The sequence below is a fragment of the Varanus komodoensis genome, unplaced genomic scaffold (genome assembly GCF_004798865.1).
Source record: "Varanus komodoensis strain SLA01 unplaced genomic scaffold, ASM479886v1 scaffold2, whole genome shotgun sequence".
Lineage (NCBI taxonomy): Eukaryota > Metazoa > Chordata > Lepidosauria > Squamata > Varanidae > Varanus > Varanus komodoensis.
Window position 1 is genome coordinate 40,838,499 of NW_025335568.1, and position 20,308 is coordinate 40,858,806.

The 20,308-nt window shown below is 41.7% G+C and overlaps 1 protein-coding gene across 7 annotated transcripts in view; it reads right to left on the reverse strand.

Annotated features, from left to right (window-relative positions):
• CLYBL (citramalyl-CoA lyase) overlaps positions 1–20,308 on the reverse strand; it is a 228,273-nt gene that overhangs the window by 86,700 nt on the left and 121,265 nt on the right. For all 7 annotated transcript variants that reach the window (XM_044428511.1, XM_044428512.1, XM_044428513.1 and 4 more), the window contains one exon: positions 19,545–19,734. In XM_044428511.1, the coding sequence (XP_044284446.1) occupies positions 19,545–19,734 (190 nt within the window). The remainder of the gene's footprint in view (positions 1–19,544; positions 19,735–20,308) is intronic.

The window sequence follows — 20,308 nt, forward strand, 5'->3', positions numbered from 1 at the left end:
GCAAATTTGGAAAACTCAACAGTGGCCACAGGAATGGAAAAGGCCAGTTTACATTCCAATCCCAAAGAAGGGCAATGCCAAATAATTCCAACTACCACACCATTGCATTCACTTCACATTCTAGGAAAGTTATGCTCAAAATCCTACAAGCAAGGCTCCAGCGGTATTTGGACTGAAGGCTCCATTTCTGTTTAGCTGTATTTAACATCCTGCCACTGCTCTAAATACCTAAAATTCCCTTTGACATAATAAGGGAAATGCTTCAGTAGGACTCTCAATCCTGAGCCCAATCATTGGCCTAACAAATGATGTTTACATATTGCAAGGATTATGTTTCAGGTTTACATAAACCTGATTTATTTATTTCCACTTCTATGTCACCGCATAACCCGAAGGGTCTCTAAGCAACCAGCAACCAAACTCTGCAGCCCCTGTCTGCTTCTTCCCATACTTGAAAATATCCGGGTCCTCCATGGAGAGGAGTGTGATTGTTCAACATCTTGCCTCATGGAAGGTACAACATGGATTGCAAGCAAGAGGAAACCTGCACAGGACTCCCTGTTAGGACGGAGAGAGACCTGCCCCTGCTGCATGAAACCTGCTCCCCTGTGGTATGCCTGGGCAGGTTATGACACAGCAGGCCCTAGATGCTGGCTGGCTTCTGAAGGCTGTGTGCGAGGATGCCGGAACTATTTCCCAGTCCTCAGAATGTATCGGAATGCATGAATTCTGCTGCCCCCTGGGCTCGGAGCTTAGAGGCCACAGGCTCCATGAGAGCAAACCAAAGCTGCAGCACTTGCACCAGGCCCAAGGTCAGCATGCAGAACCCTGCCAGTGGCTGGGCTCCCAGCTCCCAAGTAAAGGCCACGGCCATGCTGGAAGCGAGGTCTGAGCAACCATTTCAATTTCCCCAATGCCCAGGAGAGATCTTACACAGAGACCACTGTGGGAAATAAAAATGGCTGCTGCTGCTGCTGCCACCACCAAAGACCTGCTGAAGAAGAAGGCACTCTGCCAAAGTCCCCTCAGAACTGGATCCAGCCATGAATCACATTTATTTCTTCATCCAAATTATTAGTTCTCCAAAATAGCAAGGTGATGAGGATGATGGGGACCTTAGACATGGAGGCAAGCTGAGTTTCCCAACCCTCATCCTTGCTCGGTGCTGAACCACGCCCATTATACCACAGTAATCTCCCCTTGAATGTGTATGACATCAACAAATGTAGCACACCCAGGGTTTTTCTTGGCAGCTTGCTTTTTCTGCGCTAGTTACAGGTCCTTAGAAGTGCAGACAGACTGAACATTTCCGAACCCTAACCCTAGACTGATGCTCAAGCCTAACCTTTATAGCACAACACTGTCCCCCTGAATGTGTATGATAGTCACAAATGCAGCACACTCAGGGTTTCCTCTGGCAGCTCACTTTTTCTACCGCATCTGAGTTAGTACTTAGGCATGCAGATGTACTGACAGTTTCTGGACCCTAATTCATGCTATTGATGCAATAGACTCCCCTTGTTTCTGTACAACATCCACAAATGTACCACATTTTTTCTTTGCAGCTGATTCATTCTGCCTCATCTGACCCTGTTCCAGACCCTTTAAATGCCGATGAACTGAAAGTTTCCTAACCCTAACTCAAGCTTTGAAATAACAGTAATGTTACTGTTGCACCAACCCACATACATGCGTGACATTCACAAATGCAGCATACGCAGGGTCTTTCTTCACATCTCCCTTTTCTTGCCTCCCCTGAGCTAGTTCCAGACCTGTAAAAATCTGCAGGGACTGAAAGTTTACTAATCCTAACTCTAGTTTGATGCTTAACCCTCTCTCTAATAGAGCAATGGAGTCCCCATCTATCTGGATAGCATCAACAAATGTAGCACACCCATGGTTTTTCTTGGCAGCTCCGTTTTTCTGGCTCATCTGTCCATAGTTCCAGGCCCTTAGCCATTTAGATGGTTTGGATGTTTCCACACCATAACCCTGGCTTGATATTGAACCCTGCTTCTAAAAGTGTAATAAACTCCCTCTCTATAGGCACAAAATCCAGAAGTGCAACCCGCACATGGTGTTCTTTGGCAGCTTTTTCTCTGTTTCACCTGAGCAAGTTCCAGACCATAAGAAATGTAGATGGTTCAAACTTTTTTCAAACCCAAGCCTCAGCTTTATGCTGAACCTTAATCAGTATAGCACAATACACTCCCTCTCAATATGTATGACATCAAGAAATGCATCACTCTGAGAGTATTCCCTGGCAGCTCACTTTTGTGCCTAGGTTAGCATTTAGCATGAAGCTGGGGCTGGGTTTGAAAACCCACCACATTTCTAAAGGCCTGCTGAAATGAGACAGAAAAGCCAAGCTTCCAAGAAAAATGTGCAATATGCTGCAGGTGTTGTTCTTGCACAAATGCCTCAGGAGAGTATTGTGAGATTATAGTTAGGGTTAAGCATCAAGCTAGGGTTTGGGTTACAATGCTATCAGTCCCTGCACATTTCAAAGGGACTGGAAGCAACTCAGATGAGACAGAAAATGCAGGCTGCCAAGAAAAACCCTGTGTGCTGCATTTGCTGATGTTAAGCACTAATAGCTTTGGGTTGAGGATCAAGGTAGCATTAGGGTCTGGAAACTATCACTCCCTGTGCATTTCTAATGGCCAGGAAGTAACTCAGATTAGGAAGAAAAATCCAGCTGCCACAAAGAAACCTGCATGTGTTGCATATGTTGATTCTGTTCACACTAAAGAAAATCTGTAGTGCAAATAGTGTTAGGATTAAGCACCAAGATGGAGTTTAGGTTATGAAAATTTCTTAGCTAAGATCAGTCAGAAAAAAATGAGCTGCCAAGAAAAGCCATCCGTGTGCTGCATTTACAGCAAAAAAGCTGATCTGCTAAGAAAAAACCCCACTTCCTACAATTTTTGATCTTGTACACATACATAAGGAGACTATTGTGCTCATATTTAGAATTAAGCATCATGCTGAGCTTTAGATTAGCAAAATTTCGGTTCCTGTGCCTTTCTCATTTTATGAAAGTGGGTCAGAATAGGCAGGAAAAGGCAGCTGCCAGGAAAAATATTGCATATGCTGCATTTTTTGAGGTCATCCACACTCAGGAGGTGTGAATTATATAATGCAGGTTAGAGTTAAGCATCAAGCTAGGGTTGCATTTGGGAAACTCTCAGTCCCTCTACATTTCAAAAGGCCTGGAACAAACTGAGCTGAGGCAGAAAAAGTGTTCAGCTTCAAGCTAGGATTAGGGTTCATGTTCATCTACTCATACATTTCTAAAGCCCTGAATTAGCTGAGATGAGACAAAGTGACCTGCCAAGAAAAAAACTGAATATCCTGCATTTGTTGATTTTGTACTCACACAGCAGGAGTTGATTGTGCAACAAAGCGAAGGGCTAAATATCAAGGTAAGGTTTTGGTGGGAAATCTTTCCATCCTTGCACATTCTAAAAGCCTAGATCTACCTCAGATGAGGCAGAAAGAGTCGATGTAGTGCAGGCAGAAGGTGAGTCTCTTCCACTATTGGAGTTAAGTATCAAGCTAGGGTTAGGAAATGTTCAGTCCATCTACATCTCAAAGGGCTGGGAACAGGCACAGATGAGGCAGGAAGAGCTGCCAAGTGAGCTGCCAAGAAAAAACATGAATATGCTGCATTGGTGGATGCTGTATACACAGAGGGGGCCATTAATTTGCTAATACCATTATGGTTCCATATCAAGCTAGGGATCATCTTAGGAAAAATTCAGTCCTATACATCTTATGGCCTGGAACTAGCTCAGATAAGGCAGAAGTGAGCTACCAGGAAAGTATGCTGCATTGGTGAATGTTGTATAGGCACAAGTAAATTCTCTTGTGCAAAAGGAAGTATCCAACTAGAGTTGGAGTTAGGAAACTTCCGGTTCCTGCACACTAAAAACATCAAACATCACATACATCGGATTTACTGGGTCAACCCCCTACTACATATTTTTTAAACATTCTAAGGTCAAATTCAAATCAATTTATAATAATTTGAAAACATCTCTAAGTTTATGCCAAGTCCCGTTTCTCCAGCCAGTTATAGAAAGAATCCCAAGTTCGATAGAAGTCAGTGTCCTCTTTCTCCTTCAATGATAAAGTCAATCTATCCATATCTGCGCAGTCCAAGATCTTTCTTACAATCAATACATGGATGGGTAACTCCTCACTTTTCCAATATTGAGCAAATGCAATCCTCGCCGCTGTGATTAGATGCAGCATCAGATACATTTCCTGTCTGTTAACGTCTTGCGGTATGATGCCTAACAATCCTGCACATTTCTAAGAGCCTGGAAGTAGCTTGGATGAAGCAAAGAAAGCCAGCTGCCAGGAAGAAATGTGGGCATCCTTTGTTTGCAGATTTTGTGCATGTACAGAGGGAGTCAATTTTGGCAATGGCATGAGGGATAAGAAGCATAGAAGCCAGTGGGCAAGGAAAACCCTCAGTGTGCTGCTTTGGTTGATATAATGCAGAGACTGAGTGAGTCTTTTCCAGAGGGTTAAGCATCAAGCTAGCATTAAGTTTAGGAAACTTCCAGTCCATCTACATTTCTAAGAACCTGGAACTGTCTTAGATTAGGCACAAAAGGCAAGCTGCAAAGAAAAAAAAATGCATGCGTGTACTACATTTGTAGATGTACACATGCAAGGGGAGTCTACTGCACTAATAGCATTAGGGTTAAGCATCAAGCTAGCAGTGTTAGGGAACGTCCAATCCATCTATGTGTCTAAGGGCTTGGATCAAGTCCAAATGAGCAATAAAAAACAAGCTGCCAAGAAAAACCCTGGATCGTGTACAGGTAGAGTGTGAGTCAATTTTGCTAAGAGTAGGAGGGTTCAGCATCATGCTGGGGTTAGGATTCAGGACCTTTCAGTCCCTCCACATTTCTAAAGTCCTGGACCTACTTCAGATGAGGTAGAAGAACTGATCTGCTAAGAAATACCATCAGTTTCCTGCAGTTTTTGATCTCATATAGATTCATAAGGAAAATATTCTGCTCTTAAGTTTAGGGTTTAGTCTCAAGCTACAGTTCACTTTCGCACATTTTCGATCCTTCTGCGGATGTTAGGGCATGGGATTAGCTCACAGAAAACAGGAAAAGTGAGCTATCAAGAAAAATTCTTGGCATTTCTTGATGTCATGTATGTACAGCGAGGAGTGAACTATGCGAAGAGTGGTGGGGTTAAGTATCAACCTACAGTTGGGGTTAGGTAAGTACGCATCTTTCTAAGGGCCTGGAAGTAGCTTGGATGTGGCAGGAAAATGCAAGCTGCCATGAGAAACCCTGAATATGTTGCATTTGTTGATGTTGTGCGCATACAGAGGGAATCTGTTGCAGTATTAACTCAAACTTAATAGACTTACAATACCACTTTGATAAATGCTGCATACTTACTGTTTTTCTGGGTAGCTCATTTTTTATGCTTGTTCTGAGCTAGTTCCGGGCTCTTAGAAATGCACAGGGAATACTAGTTTCCTAACACTAACCTTAGCTTGATCTTCACTTCAACCCTAAAACACCAGTCGACTCCCCCTGTAGTGTATATGAAATCAACAAATCCAGCATACTTAGGGATTTTCTTGGCACAGTGTATTATAGGGTTGATATTAACAACCGTTATGACTTTTATAAACTTACAGTGAACCTTTGGCTTATACACTGCATCATAATTCAAACTGTGTTTATACTTCATTGGAACTATACTAGTTCAAAGGGAAAGAATTATAAGGAATCAGTAATCCAAGAAAAGTTACTAATCCAGCAGTGCCACTGCAGTAACTTGGCTCAGGTTAAATGGAGGAGTGATGCATTTGCTTTTTGCTTTTCTTTAGCACTGCCACCATAGATGACTGGGAGTTAAATTGTAGATACCAGCTCTGGTGAGCTATGATATCTGAAGAAGATTTCACTCCAGGCAACCAGTATCTCCTATAATTTTTAGATAAAGCAAAACTGGGCCACTCATCCCTCCTTCTTCAGGCCAGTATATCTGATGACAATCTGCAGAGGTAAAATAATATGTCTATACACTTAGAAAGCAAGACTGGTTAATCTGATCTTAAACTAAATTTCAGGAATCATTCTGGAACACTGGAACAAAGGAAGGCCCATGTCCAAAAATTCCAATCCTGGCTAATCTTGTAAAGGCATGATTTTATCCATCTTAGCTAAGAGCATAACTGAGTGAGGGAAATGTATGTAAATTGCTTCTATATGCCCATAAATAAATTGTACAATTTCCTAGGCTGGCTGGGATAGATTCATGTTTGACTTATTAGGTGGTTTCTCCTCCATTTCAACCCCCCACCCCCACAGAATTTTTGGACAGAAACTGTCCTTGGTCTAAGAATGGATGGGTGGTCTTCTCTTTTTGAAAGTGGCAACACAAAAATAATGTTAATATGCATTGATATTAAAAGCAGCATGTTACAATGGGGGATCTTGGGTAATTATATGAGGCATTGTCACCAACTATATCCAGCCTCCAAGAAACTGAAACGTGGATCCTGATGCAGTCAAGCCTCTTTAAAGATGCAAATTGGAGTCAAACACTGAAAACAGTAGGGTTCTCTTGATCCTTTCACAAAGGGCGCAAAGCACTAATCAGATTCCACAGCTAGGCTGGCCACTTTGTTTACAATAAACAGGAAGAGAGTTTGGTTGTAATTTCCTCACTCAGTATTTGAAGACAAAAGAAATGGTTGGCAGGCTTCACACTTATTTGGAGTTGAAGCCTAACAAAACACTTTCAGCAAAGAGTGGGCCTTAGGAGGGCGGGCATCAGCTTGCCATTGGTCATATGCAAGCAGATACATGCACAAAAAGGAATAGTTCTTGCTGATGCAAACTATGAATGAACAATTCAATTGTGCAGAATTCCTATGCAAAACATCCCGCTCTGTTCCTCTTGGAATAACATGTAGATCAGAACAGATTGTGCCTACCTTTTAATACTGTAATCCAGCTACTTGCAGTGGAAACATATCAAAATGTATTTCTAAATTTTCACTCAGGTAGAAAATAATATTTTAATATCTATTTTAATAAGCATTGGAAGACTTTTAAAAACTGGTAGATTCATGCAGGAAGGAAACAGTAGGTAAAATGTGCAAACTTTACAGATTTATCCATTGCTTGTGGCAATAATAGTTTGTGGTATATTAAAATTACATGATTAAATGCTACCAAACTGTGCTTATATATAACAGCAGGTCATATTTAGCAGTAGATTAAATATGATTTTTTAAACTCATTGAACTTGTAAAAAGGAAGGGAATAACATTTTTAATTAAAGTATTGTAATTAAAAATGCTTAATTAAATTTCTCTAAAAGAGCCCTTCCCCAACTTGGTGCCTGCCAGATGTTTTGAATGTCAATTCCATTTAGCCCCAGCCAACATGGCCAATGACTATGAATGTTGGGAGGTGTAGTTTCCCAACAGTGTGAGAAATTCTACACTAAAACCACAGCCTCTGAGAAGTTCAGAGGTATTCTAGATCCAGTGTTTCAATATGAACTTAACTTGAAACAGAAATGATCACTCTTGTTGGTGTTATGTGCTATCAAGTTGTCTCAGACTATGACCACTTTATGAATGAACATTCTCCAAAGCGTCCCGTCCATGAAGGTTCTGGTCAGCTCTTCTAAGTTTAGAGCTGTGACTTCCTTTATGGATTCAATCCATCACATATTTAGTCTTCCTTTTTGTTTTCTGCTTTTGACTTTCCCTAATACAATTGTGTGCTCCAGTGAGTTTGCCCTTCTCATGATGTGTCCAAAGTATGGCAGCCTCAGTTTTGTCATTTTTGCTTCTGGGAAAGCTCTGTCTCGATTTGATCTAGGACCCAATTCTTTGTTTTTCTGTCTATCCAGGATATTTGCAAAGCTCTTCTCCAGCACCACGTTTAGAACACATCATTTTTTCCACAATGTTTTGGTTACTGCATAGCTCAACTTGCCAAATAAAGGAATAGAGTAGCACATACCACTTTTTATAATTCAATCTGCTTGTGCATTAAAAAAAAACATTTTTATGTCTAAGGTATGTGCTGGAATGTAATGTAGACATAGCAGTTTTGAGTGCTAGTAAACAAGATAATGACATGAAATTTTGTTATGCGCAAACTTGTTTAATGTAAGCTTTTCCCATGGCTGAGACAGAAAAAAATATGTAAAATATCAAAACCCAGTAATTTAATCCAGATGTTCACTTCTCCTAACAGATAAGAAGTTGCGTCAATTTAAATAGAGGGGAATTGTGACAAAGTGATAGGGACACAGGAAGCTCCTTTGTGCTATTTCAGATAGTTTGTTCATCTTGCCCACTGGTACTACCATTCAACAGATGGAGACAGTCCATTTCAGGAGCTAATTGGGGTGTCATGAAAACGCAGAACACTGTTAGCCATTTTATGGTTGTTGCTCTGGGTTTTGGATTACAAACTTAGGCTTCAGCTCTCTCAACAACCAATACTTCTGGACTAGGGACATCACTTATAACAAGTCAGAATGCTGTATGTCTTCAGCATATAATCAAGCTGCTTAGCCAATTGCACTTGCTTAGCAACTTTCATAACAAAATGACAGCGTCTCTGATATGGATGGGAAACAACTGGGACCTTGGCTGAGTGAGGCTGAGAGAGTGCTTCTTCTAGTGTCGGTATGGGGCAGCAATGAATTCAGTAGGCAAGAGGAAGCAAGGAATTAGGCCGTGAAGGTTGGTGTGTACTCTCCAACCTGGGTGTTGAGCAACAGAGCCATTTTGGAAGCTGAAGTAGCTTCTCTGGTGCTGGTGTTGGGCAACAGCCACTCTGGGATAACCTGTACAAAGAGCTAATGAGTCAGCACCTCTGTAAAAAGACTGTGAGTCCTGAAAAAGGCCGTACTTTATAAAAGGCGTGACTGGCCACTCAGTGGAGTAGAGAAAGCAGGTGTGGATGGAGCAGCCTGCTTGCTAAGGTAAGCAACACTTCATTTACATAAGATCTTTTTAGTTGCATTTATGATGATTACCACTATCATTAACATATATTATGTGTGCATTATCTTAAAATTAGAGGATATCCCTCAGTGTTGTCTATGCTTCAAAACTTAGATATAGAATAAAAGAGAACTGGCTACGTTAATAAATGCTAATAATAATAATAATAATAATAATAATAATAAAGACATGTAGGTTAACCTGACAGAGCTCAAGTGTTGACTTCCTTTGTGGTTTCTGTTCTCTGTATCTTAATTGACATATATCAAAGGTCAGCTTATGACCATGATGATGACGACGACGACGACATTTCTATATACCCGCAGCTGAAGCTGTCTGGGCAGTTCACAACATTTAAGTCACCCATCCAGATTTCAGTCAGACCTGATCCAGCTTAACTTCCAAGATTAGGCAGGATCAGGCACTTCAGGCTGATCTCTCGTTATCCCTAAAGCAGACCCTATATGAGAGTTTTAGCTCACTGCCAGTTGAGTGAGGTTCCTGGATCCTGAAATTAGGTGAAGGGAGCCTCTCTTCAAGGGCTGAGGTAAAGAAGAATATAAGTTACAGACAAGGCTTGGTGCATCCCTGAGTCGTTTGACTCAGATGGAGAGGCCAGGCGAGGCCAGACGGGTGGGGGCCAGTATGCTCACTCACTCACTCATGCTTCCTTCTCAAAAACCCATGGTTTAACAAACTGTGAGTTGCTGCCGCATGTGAACTGGCTCACTACCATGGTGGATACACCCATCTTCCTCTTCAGATCTGAAACTGTGTGTCACTCCCTGGCCATGTTCCTCCTAATTAAGAGGAAGCCAGATGATATATTTCCCTACATAGTATTTGGACGGAAAAATAAAAGGATGGCAGCATAACAAAAACATTTTCAACAACAAAATGATCTTCATTGATACTTCTTCCCATTACTTCTCCTTACCTAAGAAAAGTCCTGCTGGGTGACACCAAAGAAAGACCTGTCTGGTCCAGTGTTCTATCCCACAGTAGCCAAGCACATGCTTCCAGGAAGTGCATGAGGAAAGCTTAAGGACAATAGCTCACCCTGACAAATAGTATTCAGGGACATGCTGCTTTGAAAATGGAGGTTCCGTTCAGTTACCATGGCCAATAGCTTTCTTCTCTTTCAGTTATGGAGATTACATAAAACAACTGGCATTGACAGGCATTATATAGCCCAGAAAAAAGCTGCATTTAAAAGCTGAATGACCCCTTGGCTAACTGGGTTTCAGTAGGCGTGAAACAAATGACCCTTTCCTATGTGATTGGACCTTAAAGAGCAACCAACATGGAAGCATTAATACAGGCTTGTGTGACCTGTAACCACTTAAACCAGCCACATGCTTGTGCACCAGCCACATACTTCAACCTGACTGGGGCTTAATCGTGTCTCTATTTTGCAGGCCAACCTGATGAGAAGCCGATGAATACAGCATTGTGTAACAGGGACTGCAAAAATAGGGCGTTCTTACAGCACCATAATAAACAGGCTTATATGATGTCAGACCGTAGGTCCATCAAGCTGAGCACTGTCCAGAAGCAGGAATTCTCCAAGCTTTCAGACAGATTTCTTCACTGGACTTGCCTAGAGTTGCCAGTCTTGAACCCAGGACTTTTAGACTTTATCCTTTACTGAAGAGCTACACTGGTCAGGCATGGTCTATGACTGATGTGCTGCATAGATCTGAGTCCTACTGTCCTTGTTTCAAGGGCGTAGCATTCTGCTAACATACAATAATAAAAGAATACCTTTCACTTTCCATGATAATAGTCCTAATTTTTTGTGTTCATTTGTGCCAATATGTCTTTTCCTACTCTATTTTAGAAACTATTTCTACACAAGTTAATTGGCTAGAACAGTGTCCATTTAAAAAAGAACTCTGTAACACACACACACACAAAAAAACAGGCCCTAAAAGTTAAACAAAACCACTTTCCTTTCTGGAGCTCATTAAGAATAAAATTTTTGACCTTTCCAGAAATTCCATGAATTCTCACACAAGGAAGATGGCACCTTGCTGAGTAAAAACAATGGGAACCACAGTAAGAGCAGAAGCAGTATTGTCAGCATTATCACCCAGGAGTGGCACGCTTTCTAGGACCATACAGGGATTAATAAGGCAATGAACATACTTTACAGCCTTTATGAAAACCTATATTCATCACAACTCTTTGTGGATCAAAAATGACTTGCCGAGTTTGTACAGTTCACCTTACCTATATTTAACCAAAATGACTCTTGGACTCCCCAATTCTGATTAAAACATTTCCCCAAGCTGCTGAGTCTTTTAATGGCAAGGCACCTGGGAAAGAGGCATTCCCATTCCAATTTTCTATGTTGTTTGAAGCCATGTTATCCCACCATGCTCCCGTGTATGTTTAATCATTCTATATCTTCTCATCAGCTCAGATTCTCCCCATAGGAGAAGCACAGTTAGCTACTGCACTAATTTATAATAAATAAAGCAAGAACCTTGTAAAATACGCCACTTATCAGTGTCTCTCATTGCGAAGTGCTCACTGAAATTCCCACTAGGAACCTGAGAAATACCTGATACATTGACAAATCCCAACCATTTGGCTTTGTTATAAACAGATTATCATCACATAATACAGGGAAACTGTTGATTTTAATTGAAGTAGCCAGAGATTTATGGAGCCTACCACAGCTTTTTCTGTTGATGCTGTAAAAGCCTGTAATAAGCTAGCATGCATTTTTTTAATGTACAGCACAACTGACCCAGTTTATGATTTCATCTTTTCATTCCACTTCTTGGGGAGAAGTTGGGAATAGTGGAATACAGCTTGCTGCTTGCTTCAACTGGAGCACCAGATCAAGGCATTGCCATGGAGTAAGCTCACAGCTGACGCAACATGAGCAGTGATAGCCTGCCTGCAGATGTAACAAACTCAAGTAAGTCTACAAATATTCTTTAATATGAACAGACTTAGATGTCCTTTGAGTTGCAATTCCTTCCAAAAAGAACAAATCTGATTCTAATTAAGGCCATATAATAAAATACGCATTTATTGGCAAGCAACCTGTGCCTGGACAGTGCAGGGCAACTGGCAAAGCACAGAGTACAATGCTATCAGTAACCACCACCCTCATCATGCAGAGACACATTGGACTTCTGTGCTCATAATACCAGGACCCAGATTTTTGTTATTGAACTTAAATCAGGTATTTTCCTAATTGCACCTTGGCAAACAAATGAGGAAGGGTGACAGAAAAGACTTTGGCCCAGAACAGGAATACAGCTCAGTATTGTCTATCCCAAGGATGGGGAACCTCTTTTAGCTTGAGAGCTGAATTTATTTTGGAAAAGCTCTTGGGAGTGCCTTCCAAATGGTGGGATACCAGCAAAATACAAGATACCAGCATATTGTAAGAACTGGTATTATCTTAGTTGCCTTAGATAAGTAAGCATTTAGGGAGAATTTGAGTTATAATTCTTTCCTCAAAATGAACACATTTGATTCTGTTTAAAGCCATATAATAAAACACATCCCAGGCATATAAGCATTTAAGTAAGTACTTGTGCAGTGAGGAAAAACTGCACAAAGCCCAGGAAACCAGCAAGCAATCAGTAGTTGGAGGAAAAGAGGCACACCTATCAGGCATGGCCTGAGGATCTTCATCCCAGCAGCAGCTCTCCAAGGTTTCAGATAGGGGCCTTCTCCAGACCAACTTGGAAACACTGGAGGTTAAACTGGGAATTAGTGCAGGCAAATGATGTGCTGTACCACTGAAAACCTACAACTTTCTCCCTTTAACTGGTGCACATGTCAAAGGAACACAGGATCAGCAGAAGTAGCAGCAGCAAGCCTGCAGCTATAGCAAGCAGACTTGACTCACTCAGGGAAGGGAAGGTGATAATGCTGGCTTCACCATCTTGCCATTTTCCCACCTAGCTTAGCCTCTCCTTTCTCTCCTGGCAGATGATGTTGCTGATTGGATTGAGAGATTCCAGATTTTTTTTTTTTTAAAAAAGGCTTTATGGCAGTTCGTATGGATTGTTTGTAACTCAGGCATTCATAACGCAGGGACTGCCTTTATACATTGCCCCCAAGGACATCTTGGAACCTTCTGTGACCAGCTGGTGTTTGTCCTTGAGTAAAAAAATCCTCTCTGGACCCAATGGCATTAGACAAATAGTGTTCAATAGCAAATCCCCTTTCTTAGGGATGATATGTGAGACCCCTGCGGCAGAGCAAGCACAGGTGCTCTTGGGGGATTCTGATTCTCTGCATCCATTTCAGTCTGTGCTTCAATCAAGTTATGCTGAAGCACCCTTGGTCAACCTGATGAATGGTCTTCATTGGGAAAGGGACAGGGAAAGTGTGACCCTGAGAAATCCTGCTGCTCTACATGAACCTCTGGCCTGACTGAGCTCATCCAGAGGACAGCTTCCATTTCAGGAAGTCTTTGTTGTTGGTATTGATATTCTATTTTCACTGATGTTTTGTTCTTAGTATTGTTTTTTCTTCCTTTTAGCTATTCTGGTTTTATTATTCACTCCTCTAGAATCTGTGTAGTTGTGCAACAGTATAAAAAGACCACAAACAAACAAACAAACAAACAAACAAATGGATTGTTGACCAATGGGCCACCAAGAAAAAGAAGGTATTTTTCTCTGAAATGTTGTTTCTCCTTCTCTTTTAGGATTAGCATGTTCATTAATTGCTCTGAAGACAGCACCTCACATATGCCTGGAGAAATACAGCCTGCCTAAAATATAATTTTGACAGTTTGGATCTAACCTTAACATGCTTCAGACTTTTATTTCCAAACTATTTACCAATTATTCTATACCAAATAGCAGGTTAAGATGTATCAGTGGGTTACTTGACGTCACAAGCCACGACTCATTAGCTGCAACTCGTCCAAGCTTTCACATGGCCAGTGTGCTGCCAAGGATATATATATATTTACTTGGACTGACTGTGAGTTTTAATACATTCATTTTTATTAACACAAGATTTTAGCTTTGAGTTTTCTTATGAAAAATTGAAATATAATATCTAAGATTTAGCAAAGAAATGTTCTAATTAAGAGACTGAGATTCTTTTCATGTTGTGCTGTCCCCCTGGCATTATATGAAGCTTCAGCATCATATTTAGTTGTTTTTTCTAAACTAAAGCCTCAGTATTCAGATTTTATTACAGTGTTGGCAATTAATAAGTGGGTTTTGGGTTGCAGTTTGGGCACTTGGTCTCTAAAGGGTTCACCATCACTGCCGTAGAGGGTTATCAACTACTGTTCTACCTAGCTGTCCTTTGTTTCTGGTCTTCCACCTGGCCCTACCTGCACTCTCACTATCACCTGATTGCACATTTGCTGGCTCACCATAACAACTATTTCAAAGGAAATTTCTTTTGTTATTTGTGTGAACTATTTGCTCTGAGATTACTGAACTCATCAGCCTCAGGACCATAATGGCACAATGCCTAGTTTTGACTCCCTAGGCCCAAAATGAAGCAAGCAGCATTCCATTTAATAAGGACTCTGACAGAAACGTTGCCATACTGACCTTACTTAGGTACTGTGAAGAATTATCTCTGCTTCTTCAAAGGACTGAAGTATAACAATGGAAGAAGATAACTGTCCTAGAAAGCATTCTAATAAGAGTAGCAGTGTGATCCCTAAAGGAATGGACAAGGAAGTCTCTGTTTAATCCATGCAGGAAGAAAGCATGATACAGAGAAATAGGCACAGTGCAATTGGAGAAAGGGCTATTTTCACTCAGTAAGAGAGTGAAAAGAGAGAAGTCTGCTGTAAAGTATTTTATCGCAAGACATGAACCACTGATCCTTCAAAATTACAGTCCTGTCGTAAGAGTAAGCTAGTTCTTCTATTCCCGTACTTGCTTATTTGTGCAAAGCCAGGCAAGAATCAAGTTAACAGGACACAACAGTGTAAGATGCCCACTTCCCTCCCATGCTGTAAGTGGGTTTCCCAGGAGCATCTGGTTAGCCACTGAGGATGCTGGATCTGATGGATCTTCAGTCTGATCCAGGCTGCCATCTTACATTCTTAACAGGACACCACCACTGTTTTTCATACATGCATGCGAGATTTCACTGTCCTTGTATCCTGATGACTTAGCCCCTAAAAAAATCCCTATGATGTACTTTTTGGGTAGAAGACCAATGAATTCGGATCTTAAAGTCAAATTCATATCCTAAATATAATTCAAAGTTTGGATTCTAAACCTAGCTCCTGAGAGGAGCTGGTTTACCTAATTCAGAAACAGATTTTTCCTCCAGTTCCACATAATGTAATTATATCTTTGAGGGATCCCAAATTATTTGGGTAATCTTAATTTTGCTTAATGGGACTGTTCTGCTGCTGCAGCAGGAAAACTCATTTCAGAAGTCTCACTGAATTCAGCAAGGCAACAAATAATGCTGTCAGAGTCAGCAATGGTATCAATTTAATTAAATATCTTTCATTTTTAAAATGCTTTTAAGCAGTTTTCTAAAGCATTCATGTGTATGTGCACACAATGACTACAGCATATGTGGAAACTTGCAAGTATAACCTGCCATTGCATCTTAAACACCAGGAAGTCTCATCTCGTTTCACCTCACCTGTAATGTTTTCCAGTGTATCTGTGAGCCCCACAAATGTCCAGAAATCAATCACTGTACATGGACATATGAGTGTGTCCAGGGATAGATGACCAGCATAGAGAAAGACAGAGAAGCCCTATCAGGAATGGTTGAAAAGCTGTGTTATGTTTAGCCAAGAAAAGAGAAGATTAAAGGGGGATATGGGATATGTCATCAAATATCTGAAGGGGTGACATACATAAGGCTGTAGTGAGCTAGGGTTCCTCCCTTCTCACATTCAAAGCCACAGACCTTTCTTGCAAAACATTATTGACCAAAATGTTTTCCAGAAACACAAATACCCAGAATGAATGTCTGAGCATGCACAGAACAGTTTGTTGAACCCAGTCTAGTATTCACTTGAAACTCTGCTCATGAGCAAACCTGGGCCCTATCCCTCAGGAAGGGGCCTTTTGGAAACACACATGCCCCCTCTCTGCACTCCGATCCTAATTGTGCTGCCCTCCTCTGCTGATGTCAAACTCTTTAAAATTGTGTCTTTCTATGAAATACTCCAAAGCCTTTCAAAATGATCTAAAGCTGGGATAAGGAACCTTTCTCATATTGAGAGTCACACTACACATTGGCTGAAACCTGCCGGATTCACATCCCAGGGGTGAGCACGGCCAAAGCCAAGGTAGGCTAAATTATGCACACAATTCTTACCTGTGTTGATTTATGCAAAATCAGCAAAAGCGGCATTTGCATCCAAGCAATCACCTTTCCCAACCTAAACAAGGTTCTCTCCAGCAGCTTTGCAATTGGGTGACCAAATAAGACATAAATATTATCAATACCCCAGAGCAGATCCAGTGATGGGGTGTGGCCTGGGGAGATTCCGGGTGTCTAGAGTGAAAGGTCTGAAGGTGTGCATTTGCCTCATAGACGAGATGTTCCCCACCCCTATTCTAAACATCTAAACATTGTGTGCATCATTATTATTATTAGCATAATGGCACAATGCATCTGTTGCTGCACTGTACCACTTCAGGAAGCAGGAATACATTTTTATAGACATTCATTCTGATGCAAACAGAACCAGCTCTCAGCACACTTCATGGTAAAATGTCAGGGAGAAAGCTAGGCTAGGACATGCGATACTCGTGGGACCTGATGGGGCTGTTATTATACAAAAGCATTCAACTCTGCTATCCACACCCTTAGCCTGAAGCGGTATAGTCTGATAACAGATGCATCATGGGAGGCTGCCCACACAAAGGAAAAACACCTACACCACTTAAGTGTGTGGAGCTGCCAGTTCCTTACATTCAAATGTAAGCAGCAGGTCTAACCCAACATTAGATAGACTCTCCGAGATATGATGGACATGCTCACTGTCAAATATGGCATCACACGTACAGAAATACAATGGGATGTCGATACAGCATTTTGGTCAACCAAAGGCCTCCAGGTCCTCCTAATGGCATTCCTCACAGGAGCATTGAGGCAGTGAGCAGGCCTAACACTGTGGATGTGACAATCTACACAGATGCCATGAGGTGGTCCTTTTCCACACCACGACAGTTTCACAAGGGGTTTCTTGGCAGCCAAAGTCACATGGCGCACTGGAAGGAAGAAAAGCACAGTAGCCTGCACTGGAGTATATCAACACATATCTAATCTGGGAGATTTGCATTGGGTCTGTTCCAGAACTTCCTGGCCTTCTAGTAGTCTTTGCTAACTTGGTTGTTGTTGTTGTTAGTCGTGAAGTCGTGTCTGACCCATCGCAACCCCATGAACAACATTCCTCCAGGACTTCCTGTCCTCCACCATCCCCCGGAGTCCACTCAAGCTCATGTCAACTGCTTCAGTGACTCAACATAGCTACCTCATTCTCTGCCGTCCCCTTCTTTTGCCGTCAATTGTTCCCAGCATTGGGGTCTTCTCCAGTGAGTCCTTCCTTCTCATTAGGTGGCCAAAGTATTTGAGTTTCATCTTCAGCATCTGGCCTTCTAAAGAGCAGTCAGGGTTGATCTCCTCTAGGACTGACTGGTTTGATTGCCTTGCAGTTCAAGGCAGGAGTCACCTCCAGCACCACAATTCAAAGGCCTCAATCCTTTTGCGCTCAGCCTTCCTTATGGTCCAGCTTTCACAGCCATACATTGCAACTGGGAAAACCATAGCCTTGACTATACGCACTTTTGTTGGCAGGATGATGTCTCTGCTTTTTAGTATACTGTCTAGATTTGCCATAGCTTTCCTCCCCAGGAGCAAGCATCTTTTAATTTCTTGGGTGCAGTCCCCGTCCGCGGTGATCTTGGAGCCCAGGAAAATAAAATCTGTCCATTTCTTCCCCATCTATTTGCCAGGAAGTGATAGGACCAGATGCCATGATCTTAGTTTTCTTGATGTTGAGTTTCAAGCCAACTTTTGCACTCTCTTCCTTAACCTGCATCAAGAGTCTCTTTAGTTCCTCTTCACTTTCTGCCATGAGAGTGGTATCATCTGCATATCTGAGGTTGTTGATATTTCTCCCAGCAATCTTAATTCCAGCTGGTGATTTGTCTAGCCCCGCCTTTCTCATGATGTGCTCTGCATATAAGTTAAATAGGCAGGGCAACAGTATACAGCCTTGCCGAACTCCTTTCTCAGTTTTGAACCAATCAGTGGTTCCGTGTCCAGTTCTCACTGTTGCTTCTTGACCCGCATATAGGTTTCTCAATAGACAAATAAGATGGCCTGGCACTCCCATCTCTTTAAGAACTTGCCACAATTTGTTGTGATCCACACAATCAAAGGCTCTAGCATAGTCAATGAAGCAGAAGTAGATGTTTTTCTGGAACTTCCTAGCCTTCTCCATGATCCAGCATATGTTGGCAATTTGATCTCTAGTTCCTCTCCCTCTTTGAAATCCTGACTGTACTTCTGGTAGTTCTCGGTACACATATTGCTGGAGCCTAACTTGTAGGATTTTGAGCATAAATTTTCTAGCATGTGAAATGAGTGCAATGGTGCGCTAGTTTGAACATTCTTTGACATTGCCCTTCTTTGGAATCGGAATGTAAACTGACCTTTTCCAATCCTGTGGCCACTGTTGAGTCTTCCAAATTTGCTGGCATATTGAGTGTAGTACTTTTACTGCATCGTCTTTTAAGATTTTGAATAGTTCAGCTGGAATACTGTCACCTCCACTAGCTTAGTTGTTGCCCAGACTTCCTAAGGCCCATTTGACTTCACATTCCAGGATGTCTGGCTCAAGGTCAGTGACCACCTCATCGTGGTTATCAGGGACGTTAAACTCTTTCTTGTATAGTTCCTCTGTGTAATCTTGCCACATCTTCTTAATCTCAACTGAGTGTCCTTTCAGCTTTGACCCAGTCACTTCATTCTTTCTGGCACTACTAGTACTAGCCCTCTGCTCTTCCCCAGTAGCATATTGGACACCTTCTGACCTGAGGGTCTCATCTTCCGGCGTCATATCTTTTGCCTGTTGATACTGTCCATTGGGTTTTCATGGCAAAGATACTGGAGTGGGTTGCCATTTCCTTCTCCAGTGGATCAACTTTTGTCAGAGCTCTCTGCTATGACCTGTCCATCTTGGGTGGCCCTGCATGGCATAGCTCATAGCTTCATTGAGCTACGCAAGCCCCTTCGCCATGACAAGGCAGTGATCCATGAAGGAGGCTAACTTGGTATCTACCAGATAATTTGGGCAGCAATGCCTTGGTCAACACAGCAAGTGGTCAGAGATGATTGATGGTATAATCCAAAACAGCTGGAGGCTACCAGGTTTAAAAAGGCTGCAGCAGTGTTTGTAAAGTTGGCTTAGTAGACAATGCCAGAGCATAGTGAGGTTGCCATAATTTGTTTCAACACACAGTTATGTTTCATATTATATTTTAGAGTATCACAATAGGTATCACAACCTAACATGACTGGATAATGTACTGCTTACCTTCCTAGTCAAAGCAACACCATCCTCACAATCCAGCACTGCACAATCCACATGGAGAGATGGAATCTTTTGTATCTTTCGTTCATCATCTGCAGGTACATAGAGTACAGCCCTCCGGGGTATGTAGCTTTGAGAATGTGTTGAGTGCTGTTGATTCTTAGAAACCATGAAAGGCAGAAGAGAATGCCTCCTGTAAAAAGGTAAGGTTCCTATTAGTCTTCCAGTGGTGCTTTCTTTTCTTCTTTGTAAATGTTCCCAAGGATGTCAGCATTTGTTTAGTACAGACAATAACTGCTTCTTCTGTGAATATCTGCATGCCACCTCCCTCTAAGGAGCACAGCAGTCATATTCAATGTATTTGTATGTCACATTTCCCACAATACATTTTGCTCAAATCAGTACACAAAACAAACAAATGCAATCACTATAATAACACAACATCTCAATTACAGTTCATTTAAAACATTCAAATTTAAATGAGCACAGATATACGCATAGGTAGTTGACCATCTCTAGCACCAATAAGAAAATGTAAGGGTATTAAGTCATTCACTAAAGTGTTCCTGTTAAGAGAACTAATAACAGACCCCCTCCAAATCAAACTTAGAACAAAGGGGGCAGGGGGAAACAAGACAATTCAAGCAGCCCACCCTCAAGCAGCACAAAGAGACCCTCCCCTCACTAGGATCCTGTATCCAGCCCTGTAGGATGGTCTAGGGTCACTTCACAGCTTACATTTTTTCAGGATACCACTACAGTGGGAT